Raw genomic sequence first — 16,774 nt, forward strand, 5'->3', positions numbered from 1 at the left:
TCTGACTCTATTGCGATGCCATGAACTATAGCCCTCCATGCTTCTCTGTCCATGGGATTTTCCCAGGCAAGAATACTGGACTGCGTTGCCATTTTTTCCTCCAAGGGATCTTCCCGACCCAAGGATTAAACCGGCATCTCCTGCATTTGGCAGGCGGGTTTTTTACCACCAAGGAAGTCTGTTCACTTTCTTAGTATACCTTAATACATATAAGTGAATAAGATTCAAATCTTAGATTTTGTTTGGAGAGTGTGAAGTCCAAAGTGTCATAACATCTCTGTCAGAAGATTCTATAAGATAGGTCTCCTTTCTGAAAACGTGTGTTTCATATTGGCCTAGAAAGTGTATTTCTTTAAGACCAGGTTTATATGATCAGGATTTGATTTTGGTTAAAGAGTATCATTTGTTAAGTTTTTGCTCTACTATGACTTTCCTTCTTCGGCGATTACAGTGGCATACTTGAAAAAAAACAAGAAAATCTTTAAAAACAGTTCTCTCATTTAGATGCCATTTGATCTTGGGTACTTGAATCCTCTACTGTAATAGCAAATAAATAGCAAGAATTTTGTTTTGTTTTTTGGCAACACCACATGGCATGTGGGATCTTAGTTAATTCCCTGACCAGGGATGGAGCCCAAGCCCCCTGCAGTGGAGGCAAGGAGTTGTCTTAACCACTGGACCACCAGAGAAGTCCCCAAATAGCAGTTTTATATGGAGACGTTCCTCAGAGTATACCCATCTTCTAATGGAGTTTCCCTTATATTTTAGTTATAAAAGGTCTACAGAAACATTGTTTAAAAATTGAAATTAGGGACTTCCCTGGTGGTCCAGTTGTTCAGACCCCAAAGTTCCACCACAGGGGTTGCAAATTCAACCCCTGGTCAGATGGGTAAGATCCCATCTGCCATGCAGCCAAAATATAAAATAAATGCAATTTTTTAAAAAATAGAAATTATATGAAGTTAAATGTTAGTACTTCTTCACCATCCATTCTTCGGAAGTAGTCACCGATGGCAGTTTGTTGTGTATATTCCCAGACCCTGTTTTTGTCCATTTTACAACTGTTTCTGTTACAGATTCCTACAAGTGAAATTGCAAGGATCAAAGGAGGGTTTTTTTGTGTGGAATTCCTATTCTTTTAAATGAGTACCTATTGAAGTTTTCTTATTGGATTTTCTCATCTTTCAGGAGAATTCTCACCCTACCCTTCAGCAGCAGCCTCCTCTCCCAGTGAAAGACACAGTACAAGGTATGCTTTTGTTTCCTTGTTACAGCCAATGACAAGTTTATTTTGATTACATATATTTAAGCAGCTGCATGTAGTATATATAGTTTTATAGTATATATAAGTATATAGCTTTGTAGTTGCATGTTGCAACTACATGTTGCAGTATATATAATACATAGTTTGGTATAATTATCAGCTAATGAAACATGTCTGTGTGCTAGGAGACTAAGATGTTCACATGGTCTCAAAATACTGCATTTTGTAAAATAACTGGCTGAAATATACATATATTTTTAAATGCCATTCACATGAAAGCCCAAAAAGAAAAGAGGCAGCAGAACTAGTTTAGATAAAAGGAGTTTAGGTGTGACATTCATGCACCACACAACCCCTGCTTAAATTTAGGGCAGAAAAGCTGTGAAGGATGTTGCTGAGTGATGAGAGAGGGTGGGATAGATAGTGTGCCCTTGTTCTTTGGAGATACCTGCTGAAGCACAGGAAACTCCAGAGTTGTGATGTCTGCAGGTCACCCTGCAGCGTTTTGGGATGGGCAATTGTATAAACGTAGAGAGGACGAGGAGGAAAACGAATGTCCACAGTTGATAAATTTTAGTGATGATTCTGTTTATTGTATTCCTTTTGAAATTTTCTATTGATATTAAACTTTTCCAAAACTTGGGGAAAACAGAGAGTAACAGATCAAATTTGGCTGTCAGATCACAGATTAATTTCATAGAACAGCCTAAGGCAGGTCACAGAGGCTTTCATAATGGAGAGAGAGAAACACTTTTGGAAACTTTGTGTATTATTGATAATCTTAATGTATATTTTGGTGATGGGTAAACAAAGAGGCTTCTCCCAGTTTGTGAATCCCGGTTTATTTGATTTTTATTTAAATGACTTGCCTTTAGAAAATTTTTTTAAGATAATTTAATTTATTTTCATTTTTGGCTGTGCCGCATCTTCGTCGCTGTGCACGGCTTCCTCTAGTTGTGGCAAGCAGCGTCTACTGTCTAGCTGCGGTGTGCAGGCTTCTCATTCCGGTGGCTTCTCTTGTGGAGCACGGGCTCTAGAAGGCACTTGAGCTTCAGTCGTTGCAGCTCGCAGGCTCTAGAGCACAGACTCAATAGTTGAGGCACAGTGTTTTATTTGCTCTGCCTCATGTGGGATCTTCCCAGATGAGGTATCAAACCTGTGTCTCCTACATTGGCAGGTGGATTTTTTTACTGCTGAGCCACCAGGGAAACCTGGTCTTAGACTTTTTTTTACCCTGAGTGAATTTTTGGGTATAATCCACTAGGACGTCTTGCTCTAGTTTAAGATGCCATCCCACTTGCCTTGTCAAGTATTTCCTGACTCTTAAGCTTTTTTTACTAACTTTGAGTTTAGGTGGTTGCAACTCTTATGCTCTGGAGTTAGGAAGAGGATTTCAGATATAGTAGTTCCCCCTTGTCCACCCTGATGGCTCAGACAGTAAAGAATCTGCCTGCAATGCAGGAGACCCAGGTTCGATCCCTGGGTCAGGAAGATCCTCTGGAGAAGGGCATTGCAACCCACTCTAGTATCATGCCTGGAGAATTCCAGATAGTGAAGCCTGGTGGTCTACAGTCCATGGGGTCGCAAAGAGTCAGACAAAACTGAGCAACTAACACACACACACACACACAGAGTTCCCCCTTAACCACAGGGGATACATTCCAGTATCCACAGTGGATACCTGAAACTTCAGATAGTACCAAACCCTATATATGTTTTTTCCTATACATACATGGAGCTTTCCAGGTGGCACTAGTGGTAAAGAACTTGCCTGCCAATGTAGGAGACATGAGAGATGTGGGTTTGATCCCTGGGTCAGGAAGATCCCCTGGAGGAGGGCATGGCCACCCACTCTAGTATTCTTGCCTGGAGAATCCCATAGACAGAGGAGCCTAGTGGGCTACAGTCCATGGGGTCACAAAGAACTGGACATAACTGAAGCAACTTAGCATGCACATACGTACATGCCTAGGATAAAATTTAACTTATAAATTAGGCACGGTAGGAATTAATACCTTATAAAATAGAATAGTCATAACAAAAGTTAACATGCATTTGGTCTCTTGCTCTCAAAATATCTTGTACAGGTTTAATGCCTCTTCAATCCTAACTAAACACTTTCATGCATAATTTTTGCAGTTTGAGATGTGACAGTAAAACTAGTGTGAATTTTTCCTTCACCATTTCACAGATGATTCATTCTTAATCATAAATCATAGCAACCTCAGCATATAATTTTTTTTTCTTTCCTTAAGTGGAGAAACTTTTCATTTAAAGAAAGCATTTTGCAACTTCATTTTGGCATATGCCAATTGCCAGCATCACTACTTTGTGCTTTGGGGCTCAAGAGATATTTGGGTGAAATAAGGGTTACCTGAACACAGCACTGCTATATATTGCCATAGTTGATCTGATAACCCAGATGGCTACTCGGTGACTAATGGAATGATTTATGTTTTGAGTGGGACAGAGCAGAATGGCATGAGATTTTATCATGCTATTCAGAAAGGCACACAACTTTAATCCTTATGAATTGTTAATTTCTAGGATTTTTCATTTGCTATTTTCAGTCCGTAATTGGCTGTGGATAACTGAAACCTTGGAAAGTGAAACCCTGGATAGGGTGGGGCTACTGTTACCCAGTAAACTAGTAAAATACTCAAAAGAAGAAAAAAGAAATCTTTTCTAATTTAAGTGATGTGGGCCTTCCGTGTATTCCCAGAACGTTGGGTTTAAATTAAATTTATAAGAGTAAATAGTTTTGATATACCATGTGAGTGTACTATTTAAGGAAATCCTATTACTAAATGTAAATATATAATAGCAGTCAGTCTGTAAAATAGTTTCCTCAAGCAGATTCTCTGTTTTAGATATCTTCCTTTTCTCATGTGTGGCATTTATTAATGATGATGTTTGACTTTTTCTTTTTTTAATGCTTTCAGAAGTAACCAAAGTTCGAAGAAATCTCTTCAACCAGGAGATGATTTCTCCTTCAAAGAGATCTGTGAAGAAGGGGTTGCCCAGAAGCCATTCAGTGTCAGCTGTGGAAGGTCTGGAGTATAAACGTGACAGCTTTAAGAGGACCAAAGGTACCGCATGCAGGGCAACCAAGAGAAGGGGTTCTCAGGCCAGTCTCCAGGCTGTGTGTTGCAGGAGCTCATTAACCCCATGTTTTCCTCTCCTCTGTGGTTACCGTCAGTTAATTTTCCACTTGGGATGTCTCTCCCTCCAAGCTTAGATGAAGAATCATTCCTGTTATTTTTCTCATTCCTCTCTTCTGAAAGACAACAAATACCTATTTTATAAAACCACTTAAACAGGAATGAAAGATGGTGACTAGCTGTTTTCTAATCTTTCGATGTGTTTATTTTTGTTGTTGCTTCTTTGTTGTAATTGAGGTAATTCATGTATCATAAAATCAACATTTAGTGGTTTCGGTATGTTCACAAAGTTGTCCACATCATGACACATTCCAGAACATTTTCATCATTCCTGAAAGAAACCCTGAACCCATTACTAACTAGTCACTCTCCGTTTCTCCCAATCCTTCCAGCTATAGGCAACTACCAGTCTGCTTTATATTTTTATAGATTTCTTACGAGTATTATAAGAAGAATCATATGGTCTTTGTAACTGGCTTCTTTTACTTTAGCATAATGTTTTCAAGGTTTATACATGGTGTAGTGTGTCTCAGTATTTCATTTCTTTCTATTGGCAATAATATACCATTGTATGGATAAGCTCCATTTTACTAATCCATTCATCGTTTGGTGGTCATTTAAGTTGTTTCTACCTTTGGCTATTGTGAGTGATGCTACTGTAAACATTCATGTACAAGATTGTGTGTAGACATGTTGTTTATTCTCAGGCATATGCCTAGAAATGAAATTCGCTGGGCCACATAACAACTCTGTTTAACTTTTGAGTAATTACCAAACTGTTTTCCAAAGTGGCTATATTCCCACTAACCATGTGTGAGGGTTTTGATTTCTCCACATCCTTACCACTGCCGTCCATTGTCCCTCTTTGATTCTACTCATCCAGTGGGTGTAAAGTGGTGTGTAATTGTGATTATGAATTGCATTCCCTTGATGACTAATGTTATTAACCTTCTTTTCTTGTGCTCACTGGCTACTTGTATAGCCTCTTTTTTTTCTTTTGGTCTCACCACTGCATGGCATGCAGGATCTTCGTTTCCTGACCAGGGATCAGACCTGCGTCTAGTGCAGTGACAACACAGATTCTTAACCAATGGGCAGCCAGGGAAGTCCTGTATAGCTTCTTTGGAGAAATCTTTGCCCGTTTTTAAATTGGGTTGCTTTCCAGTCCTCTATAATGAAAAGGACATCTTTTCTGAGTGTTAGTTCTAGGAGGTCTTGAAGGTCTTCATAGAACCGTTCAACTTCAGCTTCTTCAGCATTACTGGTTGGGGCATAGACTTGGACTATTGTGATATTGAATGGTTTGCCTTGGAAACGAACAGAGATCATTCTGTCGTTTTTGAGATTGCATCCAAGTACTGCATTTCAGACTCTTGTTGACTGTGATGGCTACTCCATTTCTTCTAAGGGATTCTTGCCCACAGTAGTAGGTAAAATGGTCATCTGAGTTAAATTAACCCATTCTAGTCCATTTTAATTCACTGATTCCTAAAATGTCGATATTCACTCTTGCCGTCTCCTGTTTGACCACTTCCAATTTGTCTTGATTCATGGACCTAACATTCCAGGTTCCTATGCAATATTGCTTTTTATAGCATCAGACTTTACTTCCATCACCAGTCACATCCACAAATGGGTGGTGTTCTTGCTTTGGCTCTGTCTCTTCATTTTTTTTGGAGTTATTTCTCCACTGATCTCCAGTAGCATACTAGGCACCTACCAACCTGGGGAGTTAAAACTCAACATTCAGAAAACTAAGATCATGGCATCCGGTCTCATCACTTGATGGCAAATAGATGGGGAAACAATGGAAACAGTGAGACTATCTTTTGGGTTCCAAAATGACTGCAGATGGTTACTGCAGCCATGAAATTAAAAAACGCACTTGCTCCTTGAAGGAAAAGCTATGACCAACCTAGACAGCATATTAAAAAGCAGAGACATTACTTTGCCAACAAAGGTCCGTCTAGTCAAAGCTATGGTTTTTCCAGTAGTCATGTATGGATGTGAGAGTTGGACTATAAAGAAAGCTGAGCACTGAAGAATTGATACTTTTGAACTGTGGTGTTGGAGAAGACTCTTGAGAGTGCCTTGGACTGCAAGGAGATCCAACCAGTCTACTCTAAAGGAAATCAGTCCTGAATATTCAATCGGAAGGACTGATGCTGGTGCTGAAACTCCAACACTTTGGCCACCTGATGCGAAGAACGGACTCATTGGAAAAGCCCCTGATGTTGGGAAAGATTGAAGGCGGGAGGCGAAAGGGACGACAGAAGATGAGATGGTTGGATGGCATCACTGACTCAATGGACATGAGTCTGAGCAAGCTCTGGGAGTTGGTGTTGGGTAGGGAAGCCTGGCATCCTGCAGTCTGTGAGATCACAAAGAGTCGGATGAGACTGAGCTACTGAACGGAACTGAAATTGGATTGTGTCTTTTTACTATGAGTTGTAAAAGTTCTTTATGTGATAGTCTAGATACTAATCTCTTATCAGATGTGTGATTTGCAAATATTTTTACCCCAATTTGTTGGGTTTGCTTTGTGTATTCTTGATAGTGTCCTTTGATATATAAAGTGTTTTTAGTTTTGATCCTATCCAGTTTAACACGTTTTTGTTGTTATTTGTGCTTTCGGTGGCATGTCTAAAAATCCATTATTCAACCCAAGTTTTATGGCTTAAAGTCTTAAATTAGGTCTTTGACTCATTTCCAGTTAGTTTTTGTGTATTGTGTGAGGTGAGTACAGTGTCATTCTTTTGCCTCTGGTTATCCAGCTGTACCAGCCTCGTGCGTTGAAAAGACTGTTCTTTCCTCCTTGAGTTGTCTTAGTTGCTTAGGTGTTAGGGTGTTAATTCTTGTTTTAATGTTAGATAGAATTCATCAATGAAGCCATCTAGTCCTTTTTTTTGTTCTGCTCAGATTGGAGAATTTTGGTTGTCTTTAGCTTCAAGTTTATTGATTCTTCTGCCTGCTCAAATCTGAGGTTGAACCCCTCTAGTGAACTTTTCCAGTTATTGTGCTTTTCAGCTCTGAAGTTTCTGTTTGGTTCCTTTTTATAATTTCTGTTACGTTATTGATATTCTCACTGTGTTTATCCGTTGTTTTCCTTATTTCTTTCAGTTCTGTGTTCGTTTTTTTTCCTTGAGCTCATTTAACATTTTTAACCAGTGATTCCAGTGTCTGGGATTTCTCAAGGGTACTTTCTGTCAAATTCTTTTCTTCCTTGACACACTTTCCTGTCTATTTGTATGCTTTGTAGTTCTTTGTTGAGAGTTAGGTATTCTGAATATTATGGTCTTTTGACTCTGGAGGTAAGACTCTCGCACTCCTGTGACATCACTGATCTTTGCTTATTGAGAACCTGTTCATTTGTGCCTTCCCAGCTATTTTTACAAAGCATGTACTCCCTCTTGTGTGGTCACTGAAGTTTCTGTTCTGTTGTCTCTGTGATTAGCTGGTAACCTGAGAAAGATTTCCTTAAATGTCTGGCTCCAAAAAGGGACAGACAAAAAGGTGTTCCTGTCCCTATAAGTCACCTGTTGGATGCAGTGGGGGAAAGCTGCTGGCGCCCGAGGGCAGAAATCAGGGCAGATGTCTGCTCAGGCCCCACAGGGCTCCACTCTCCAAGCACGCTGACTGAACCTTATAACCCAGAGTTAGAAGACAGGGTCCCCACTGTCTGCTCTACCACTCGCCAGCTGCTCCCAGGACGTGGGCCACTGCCCCACAGCTGCGGCAGGGCTGAGGAAAAAGGGCTGGTAGCTGTTCTGGGCACGTCATTCCCTTACTAAATATCAGGGTCTCCCTTCATTGGGCTCTTTCCTGGTTGTCATTAGTGCCAGTCAGGTTGCAGAAGTTCCAAAATAGTTTACTCTGATCATTTTTTTCCTAGTTTACTGGTTGTTTTAGGGGAGGGACCAAACCCTAGAGCTTCCTACTTCACTGTTTTGTATGGTGTCCCTTTCCATGGATGTTGCAATTAATTTCTTAATTTATCCAGTCAAGGTTGATATCAACTTAATTTCAGGAGTGCAACAAAAACTTTGCTCCTCTGTATAACTATTTTCTATCCCCTTCTGTGTGCTAGCTCGTCATACAAATTACATCTTGATACACTGTATGCCCATCAGCACATTTATAATCCTTGCTTTGTCTTTAAACTCAAAGGAGAAAGATACAGAATTAACAATACTTTTATTCTGTTGTTGGCATTTACTTGTATGATTGCCTTTACCAGTGCTCTTTAATTCTTCATGTGGACTCATGTTACTCTCTAGTGCCCTTTCCTTTCAGCCTAGAGGACTCCCTCTAGTATGGATAGTACTTGTAGGGCTGGTCTGCCAGTGTCAGATTCTCTCAGTGTTGTTTTTTGGGTGTATCTTTGAGGGTGGGGAGGATGTTCTCCTTCATGTTTGAGTAATAGTTTACAGGATTTATTGGTGGTGATGGTGGTTTAGTCCCTAAGTCGTGTCTGACTCTTGCAACCAACCCATGGACTGTAGCCCTCCAGGCTCCTCTATCCGTGGTATTCTCCATGTAAGAATACTTGAGTGGGTTGCCATTTCCTTCTCCAGGGGATCTTCCTGATCCAGATATCAAATCCGTGTTTCCTGTGTTGCAGGCAGATTCTTTACTGCTGAGCCATCAGGGATTCCCTTACAGGGTATGTTGGGTGGGCCAAAAAGTTCATTCGTTTTTTTCTATAAGATGTTAGAATAGAATAGAATTCCTGATTAAGTCTTTTTCTTTCAGCCCTGTGCCTTTCATCACCCCACATTTTTGTCATCCTGTGTTTCTGAGGAGAAGTCAGCTGTTAATCTTAGCAAGGACTGCTTGTACATGACGGATCGCTGCTTTCTTGATTCTTTCAAGAGTCTGTCTTCCCCTTTGACTTCTGATGATTTGATTGTGATTTGTCTGGTGCGGATCTCTGTCTTTATCCTACTTAGGTTTATTGAGCTAGTTGGCTATGGAATGTCTTTGATCAGACATCAGAAGTTTTCAACCAGTATTTCTTCAAAGTTTTCCACCTCTTTCTCCCCTCTTTCTCTGGACTCCCACTATGTCTTATGTTATTATGCTGGATTGTGTCCGATGGCTGTCTAAGACTGTTCGTTTCTCTTTCTGTCCCGCTGACTGGATAATCTCAATTACCTATCTTCACCTTTGATTCTTTTGCCACCTCATATCAACTTCTAGGCCCCTCTAAATGAGTCTTTTATTTTAGATAGTGTACTTTTCGATTTTAGAATTTCTACTTGGTTCTTTTTAATGACATCTCTATTGATATTCTGTACTTGGCAAGTCATCAGGCTCGTACATTCCTTTAGTTCTTTAGATATTATTTTTCCTTTTTTAGTTCTTTGAACATATTGCAGATAGCTGATTTAAAGTCTTGTGCTAATGAATCCATGTCTGAACTTCTTTAGGAATGCTTTCTATTGAATGGGTTTCCCACACGCCCCCGCCCCCGCACCCCCTGCCTCCCCGCCATGTTTATGGGCCATACTTTCTTATTTCTTGTCTTATATTTTTTGTTGACAACTGGACATGTTAAATATTGAGTCAGCGCTGACAATCAGATTGCCACAGCTCCAGGGCAGAGTTTGTTTTTACTCTTGTTTGTTTACTGAACTAGTTCTTTCAAGTCTGTATTCTGTCATGTGTAGCCACTAAAATCTCTGCTTGGTTAGCTTAGTGGTCAGCTAAGGGTTGGACAGAGATTTCCCTCCACGCTTGGAACTAGTAAGTTTCCCAGCTTTTGCTGAGGGGCCCTATGTGTGCATTGGCTCACGTCTTCAATACTCAGCCAGACAGTTTACAACTCTTGCTGTTTTCTAGAGCCTTGGGGTCAGCCAAAGGTGACAGCCAAGAGGAAATGGGAACCCACTTCAGTATTGTTGCCTGGAGAATTCCATGGACAGGGGGGCCTGAGGGCTGCAGTCCATGGGGTCACAGGGAGTTGGACACGCCTGAGCACACATGCAGGGCCCTTCTTGGGTCCATCCTGGGCGTGCACACAGCCCTACCGCACACGGACTTGCAGGTTCCCCGAGTGTGTCAGAAGTTAGCAGAGTCCCTTGTGGATGTCTCATTCCCCAGTTTTCACATCCAGACTCTTGGTTATCTTGTCTGCCCCAAGATCACCACCTCAGGCAGCTGATGTTTACAGTTGCTGCTGATTGTTTTTAGTAAATGGCTCCCTGGGAAAAAGTTGTTTGCATTGGACGAGTTCTGAGTCAGGTCAAATAGAGACAGGCCAAGTGAGTGCGATTCTCCAGGGAACTACCAGATAGGCCAAATAGACTGTTATCTGGGAATGGGGCTGTGGAGGAGCTTAGACACCATTTGTTCATCCAGGGGCCGCTGGGCTGTTGGTTCTCAAGGCTGCTGCGGGGCCAGGGAGAGGAGGTCGGGGCCAGGGAAGTTAAAGTTGTGCAGGGCTTGCTATTCTTAAGGAGATACAGCTGTTTTTGTTGAATAACTACTCCTTGGATTACTCCAAACTGGTTAATTTCCAGAGTTCTGGAGCAATTGAGTTCACTTTTGGTCAGTGTTCTCATTCCTTTTATGGGGGAGTTTTTTACCCCACATTCCTGCTGGCATCAGTCCTCTTCCTAGTCATTTTTATCTCTCTTAAAACCAGTCCTCCCATGAGTAACTTGTCTGTCTTATGCTATTGAGAAAATTTATACCAGAGCATAAATTAGATTTATCTTTGTATTAAATATCTTAACATTGCATGACATATCAGCATTTTCACATGCCTTAATCATAAATGCAATAATTTAATCATAAATAAAAGAACCACCAACTAACTAGGTGGACAGAAGTATTAGCCCTAATAAGAACTTTTTTTTCAGGATCATTATTTTCATTATATTTTATATTGGATTATTTATTGTTAAACTCTAATAGTGCTGATAAACTGTAATGTCTTGTTAAGTCAAATCTTATGGTTAGACCTTGGTCCACGAGTCCATTAAGAGCCACTCTGGCTAAGTGTTAAACCGTATTTAAGTTCAAATTGCTTCCATTGCCTTGCTGTTTCTGCTTGGTAAGATTATGTGAAATTTATCCTATTTACATTTTAGGTTATCGCAAGCTGCTGACCAAGAGTGTGGCCGAGACACCAGTACACAAGCAAATCTCCGGAAGGCTGCTTCATAGACAGATCAAGGGCAGGTGAGCGACTTCCTTGTCTAGCTTCTTCATGCTCCCACACAGCCCTCCTCATCTTATGGGCCATGCTTACCTTCTCATGACATTTGTGACCCAGTCTCAACCACATTGCCTATTACCAAAGAGCATTCTGAAAATTCTGTGAGGGCTGGAGAACCATACAGAATGCACTCTGGTGTCCAGCCTCTTTCATTTGGCATAATTATTTTGAGATTTATCTGTGTTGTTGTATATATCAATAGTTCGTTCCATATTATTGCTGAGTAGTATTCTATTGAATGGATATTGCCTAATTTTAAAATCTATTCATGTGTTGACCTGGGGAAGGAGGGAGTCTCGCTGCCAGGCCTGGGATGATCCCAGCTAGGCCTGTTCAGGGGTATGGTGAGGCCACAGTTTTCCATGGCAATTGGTTTGAGTAGGGCAGCTTTTGCTGAATGTTTCTGTCTTACTTGGCTGCCCCTTTCCTGGTTCTTTGTCTAAAGAGAACTAACTTTGCTCAGGGCAGTTTCTGTCTGCACCTCTTGGTGTATTGGGGTTGTCAGCTTGTTGAGCACCTGATCCAAGATCTATGAAGCAAAACAGAAACTCCCAGAGCTCACTGCCCTATGTCTCTTCAGGTCCTGAGGTCCTGAGTCTTCTCTCCACTTTTGAGAGCCTTCTGCTTGCTCTGTATGTAACACCCAGGGTTCTTAACTGTACATGAGAGCAAGAATAGGGAGAAGTACATCTACTCCTCCTTGTCAAGGCTACATCTGGACATTATTTGTGTGTGGATTTTACACACTTGTGCTCATTTATCTACAGGGTAAATTGTAAGAAGTGAAATTTGTGGATCAAACGGTATACAAATTTAACTTTGTCAAACTGCTTTCAAAAAAAAAGTTTCAGCCTTTCACTCTTGACAGTAATGTCTGAGAGTGCCTGCCTACAGTGATGTCATCAAGACCATTTGTGGTCTTTGTTATCTTGTGAGGTGAGAACCTGTAGGTCTGTGATGTGCATTATTTATGAGTGATGCTGACTAGTCCTTGTACCCGCTGTTCCTCAAGGTCCTCTGATCCTGGTCCTGATATTGACGTTGTTGAAGAGTCCCCAGAGAAAGGAGAAGATGGTATTACCTACTTTTGTTTTGTTTGGGGGTTCTGGGCTTTTGTGTTTTCTCTACTTTCTATGACAACTTTTCTGGACGTGTATCCTTGCTCAGCATATCCATTATGACAGCTCTGGGCCCACAGTGTGTATCAGTACATGTTAATTGGTGAATGATCTGTTACACAGAGTGTACTGAGAGTTTCTGGAGAAGAAATATGTTTATATAATAGAAATGGGATTCAGAGTGAACGCTAAACTACTATGTTAATATATGGTACTGTGGGGCTTCCCTGGTGGCTCAGTGGTAAAGGATGTTTACCGCAGGAGACATGGCTTCTGTCCCTGATGGGGAAGATCCCACATGCTGCGGAGCAGCTAAGCCATGTGCCACAGCTACGAGCCTGTGCTCTAGAGCCCGGGAACCACAAGAGAAGCCTGTGCAGCGCAACTAGAGTGGCCCCCGCGTGCTGCAACTGGAGAAAAGCTCATGAAGCAGCAAAGACCCAGCTCAGCCAAAAATTTAAAAACAAACAAACCTTGGCTTATTTTTAAAGTATACATGAAGGAGGGGTTTCCAAAAACATTGTTTTTTAAATCAAGTAGTTTATTGTAGAAAAATTAGAAAACATAGAGAAGCCAAAAAATTAACATTTGGTAATCCCACAAATCAGAAATACTCTAATGTTTAGCTTTAATAATACTCTTACAGGTGTTGTTTCTATACAAATATATGTAACATAAGTATGAAAACCGTGATTTAAAACTTTTAATGAAAGTCACACTCTACAAACCTTTTTTATCACTCTACATAATGCTTCAGGGTGGCAGTTCATAATACTTATGCAGGTTACAGTCTGCAGGGGTCGGGTTTTTTGTTTGTTTTTTTGGGGGGAAGTTTGCTGGGGCCACATATCATAGCCCTCTTAGCTTTGTCACACTTCAAAGATCTCAAAACCAAGAACTTGTTGGAAACCAAGTTTTCCATCTTGTACATGAAAGTGTTAGTCACTCAGTCACGTCCGACTCTCTGCAGTCCCACAGACTGTGGCCCACCAGGCGTCTCTGTCCATGGAATTCTTCAGGCAAGAATACTGGAGTGGGTAGCTATTCCTTTCTCCAGGATCTTCCCAACCCAGGGACGGAACCCAGGTCTCCTGCATTGCAGGCGGACTCTTTACCGACTGAGGCGCCAGGGAAGCCCCTCTTGTGCATGGTGTCACATAGTTCTTACCCATCTCATAGGGGAAACACCGAGCTTGCATTTCTTCTTGGTACTAACTGATTCTGGTCTTACAGTGGTGAGTTTGAGACGAAGTCCTCGAATCAAGCAGTTGGCGTTCAGCAGGACAAACTCTGCTTCCTTCTACTCTGTGTCTCAGCCAAAGTCTCGAAGTATACAAAGGGTTCACTCATTCCAGCAAATGAAGTCAGGTAACACACTTTCCCTGCCTGTCTTCAGAGGTCCACACAAGCTTGGTGGGAAAAGAATGAAATTTGATATTGGAGAAACAGGTCAGGTACAGTAAGTTGCCTATGTATGAACCTTCAGATTGTGAGCTTTCAAAGATGCTAACACGCGTTAGAATGTCTAGTCATGTAAGTTCACGTGTCTGGTATACGTCGTCACGTGCGTGCATCCTCTACAAGTGGCTGTATGTGTATGTACTTTACAGCACTGTACAGGGTGTAATAGTACAGTGTCTTTATTTCAAGCCCAGGATGTCTGGAAGCAAGCATAAAAACAGTGGTGATGTAGCTGGCAGTTGTTGCTTGCTGCCAGCTGTTGTACTGTACTTTGCAAGGTACTGTACTCCAAGGCTAAGAATATTTTAATTTCTGTGTGAAAAATACCACAAACTAATTATAATACAGTACTACATAGCCAATTGTGTTAGCTGGGTACCTCGGCTGACTTTGGACTTATGAACAAGTTGGACTTAACGAATGCGCTCTCAGAACGGAACTCTTTTGTATGCAGGGGACTTACAGTATAAATATTTGAGGTTCAAAGTGATGACCAGATGAACAGGTGACCACGGCCACCATTAGCAGAATCACCCCTTTGGCTTCCTATGGCTGGCTGTCCACACTATCCTTGTAGGTACTTCCATTCATTCAAGAAGAAATGACCTGTAATTTCCTCCATACATACATTCAGATACTATGGGAAGGTATCCCCAGGTTGAAGGTACTGTATGACCTTCATTCTTTTATCCATTGTGAACTTGGCTTATCAGATGTATCTTTTATACTTGTCTTTTCAAATTATTTCCGTTGCCCACACCTCCTAACGTAGAGACTGGGCTTGATAATGCAGTCTCACAATGCAATAAAGCAGCACTTGTTACGACTGCTGTCATAATTAGGTGGGATTTCCCCCCATTTGCTCCCAAATCGTCATCTTTCTTATATAGACTGGCTGTTTTATGAGTATTGGGTAGGGGGTGAGAGGGCAGGAATTGAGAAAGAATTAAATATTGTCACTGTTTTTGACTTGCAGACCAAAGAGAAAACTCTCCAGTCCAAAGTATTCGGTCTCCCAAGAGACTTCTATTCGGAGCAATGTCTGAGATGATCAGTCCCTCAGAGAAGGGCTCAGCACGGATTAAAAGGCCTTCAGGAAACACTGTGGGTTCTGCAACACCTACAGCCTATCAGGTATAAAATTACTATGATGTTTAAAATAGTATAGTTTGGGGAACATGTAGACATGGGCAAGGAAAGCCACTGAGGCCAGTAAGGAAGAGAAGATAGTAATAGAGATCTGAGGTGGTTGAGGCTGACTTGATGAACGACTATTGGGTACATGGGCACTTAAGGTAGCAGCTGGACTGAGCGGGTAGATCTCACCTACCTCTTGGGTTCATCTCCATTTATACTGGACACCAGGTCTATATCTGTCTGAAATGAGCAGTAGCATTCTCACCTGTTTGATTGCCCACTCGATCCTGTCACCCATGTTAGAAACCTGGTAGTCATCCTGGACTCCTCTCCTCAGGCCTGGCTAATCCATCCATTCTGCCCATTTTATTGACAGCCTATCTGATACCCATTCCCTCCTCTCCATCCCTTCAGTTCCTACCCGAGTTCACTTCTGCCTGCAACACTTCCATAGCCTCTTGCCTCTCAAATCCATCCCACCCCCAGAGGTTGGTGGGACCTCTGTGACCCCATTGGGTGCTCCTCTGACTACCTCACTGTGCTGGAAGCTCGACAGACTCTGCCCCAAAACCGCTTAGGGGATTGGGGGGACACAGGAAGCTGTGGGGAAGGGTCCATAGGACCGTGTTCCGTCTCCTCCCTGGACAGGCACTCTGACGCCTGCTCACCCATCTCTGCTTCACACTCCACCTTCCCAGCCGCCTCAGGATGCACAGAGCTGCTGTTTTTCACTTTCGTGCCTTTGCTCATACGGCTGTGTGTGCCTCAAGGTTCCTCTCCCGCACTGTCCACCTTGTCTTCACCTGCCGACACCCATTCTTTTAAGACCTGGCTCACTGTCCGTTGCCTGCCCTTCTGTGCTCCCGTATTGTCCCATGCACGCCCCGTCAGTACATCAGCCCGTGTATTATCATCCATCTGTGTGCTGAGTTGCTTCAGTCATGTCTCTTTGCGACCCTATTGACTGTAGCCCACCAGGCTCCTCTGTCCATGGGATTCTCCAGGCAAGAATACTGGAGTGGGTTGCCATTTCCTCCTCCCGGGGATCTTCCCCTCATCTGTCTATACCCTACATGAAATGCCAACTGGACCAGGACTCTTGAGATAATAAGATTGAACAATAGTTGTCAGACTTCCTTACCTGTTGGAATTAACTGCAATTTTTGCAAGAAGGGAAGTTTTTTTGTTGGGAAGGTTCCTCTCTGAGGTGTTATCTTTATTGCTGTGTATCCATAGGGTCCATGTTTCATCTCCTCCTCCTCCCCCACCCCGGCCTTCTGCACACATTTTGCCTGACGCATATCAGGTACTTAAAACCACCTGTTGAAGGCATGTGGAGAGGGAGGGAGTCCAGGATGACTACCAGGTTTCTAACATGGGTGACAGGATCGACATGTGGTGACAAGTGACA

General features: G+C 42.0%; 1 protein-coding gene across 1 annotated transcript in view; it reads left to right on the forward strand.

The window, feature by feature from the left end:
- The window catches only part of TICRR (TOPBP1 interacting checkpoint and replication regulator), a 43,244-nt gene that overhangs the window by 21,392 nt on the left and 5,078 nt on the right, over positions 1-16,774 (forward strand). The window contains exons 14-19 of the mRNA XM_061394422.1: positions 1,189-1,249; positions 4,207-4,353; positions 11,520-11,610; positions 12,660-12,721; positions 13,999-14,133; positions 15,203-15,360. Coding sequence (XP_061250406.1) covers positions 1,189-1,249; positions 4,207-4,353; positions 11,520-11,610; positions 12,660-12,721; positions 13,999-14,133; positions 15,203-15,360 — 654 coding nt within the window. The remainder of the gene's footprint in view (positions 1-1,188; positions 1,250-4,206; positions 4,354-11,519; positions 11,611-12,659; positions 12,722-13,998; positions 14,134-15,202; positions 15,361-16,774) is intronic.

The sequence above is a fragment of the Bos javanicus genome, chromosome 21 (assembly GCF_032452875.1).
Source record: "Bos javanicus breed banteng chromosome 21, ARS-OSU_banteng_1.0, whole genome shotgun sequence".
NCBI lineage: Eukaryota > Metazoa > Chordata > Mammalia > Artiodactyla > Bovidae > Bos > Bos javanicus.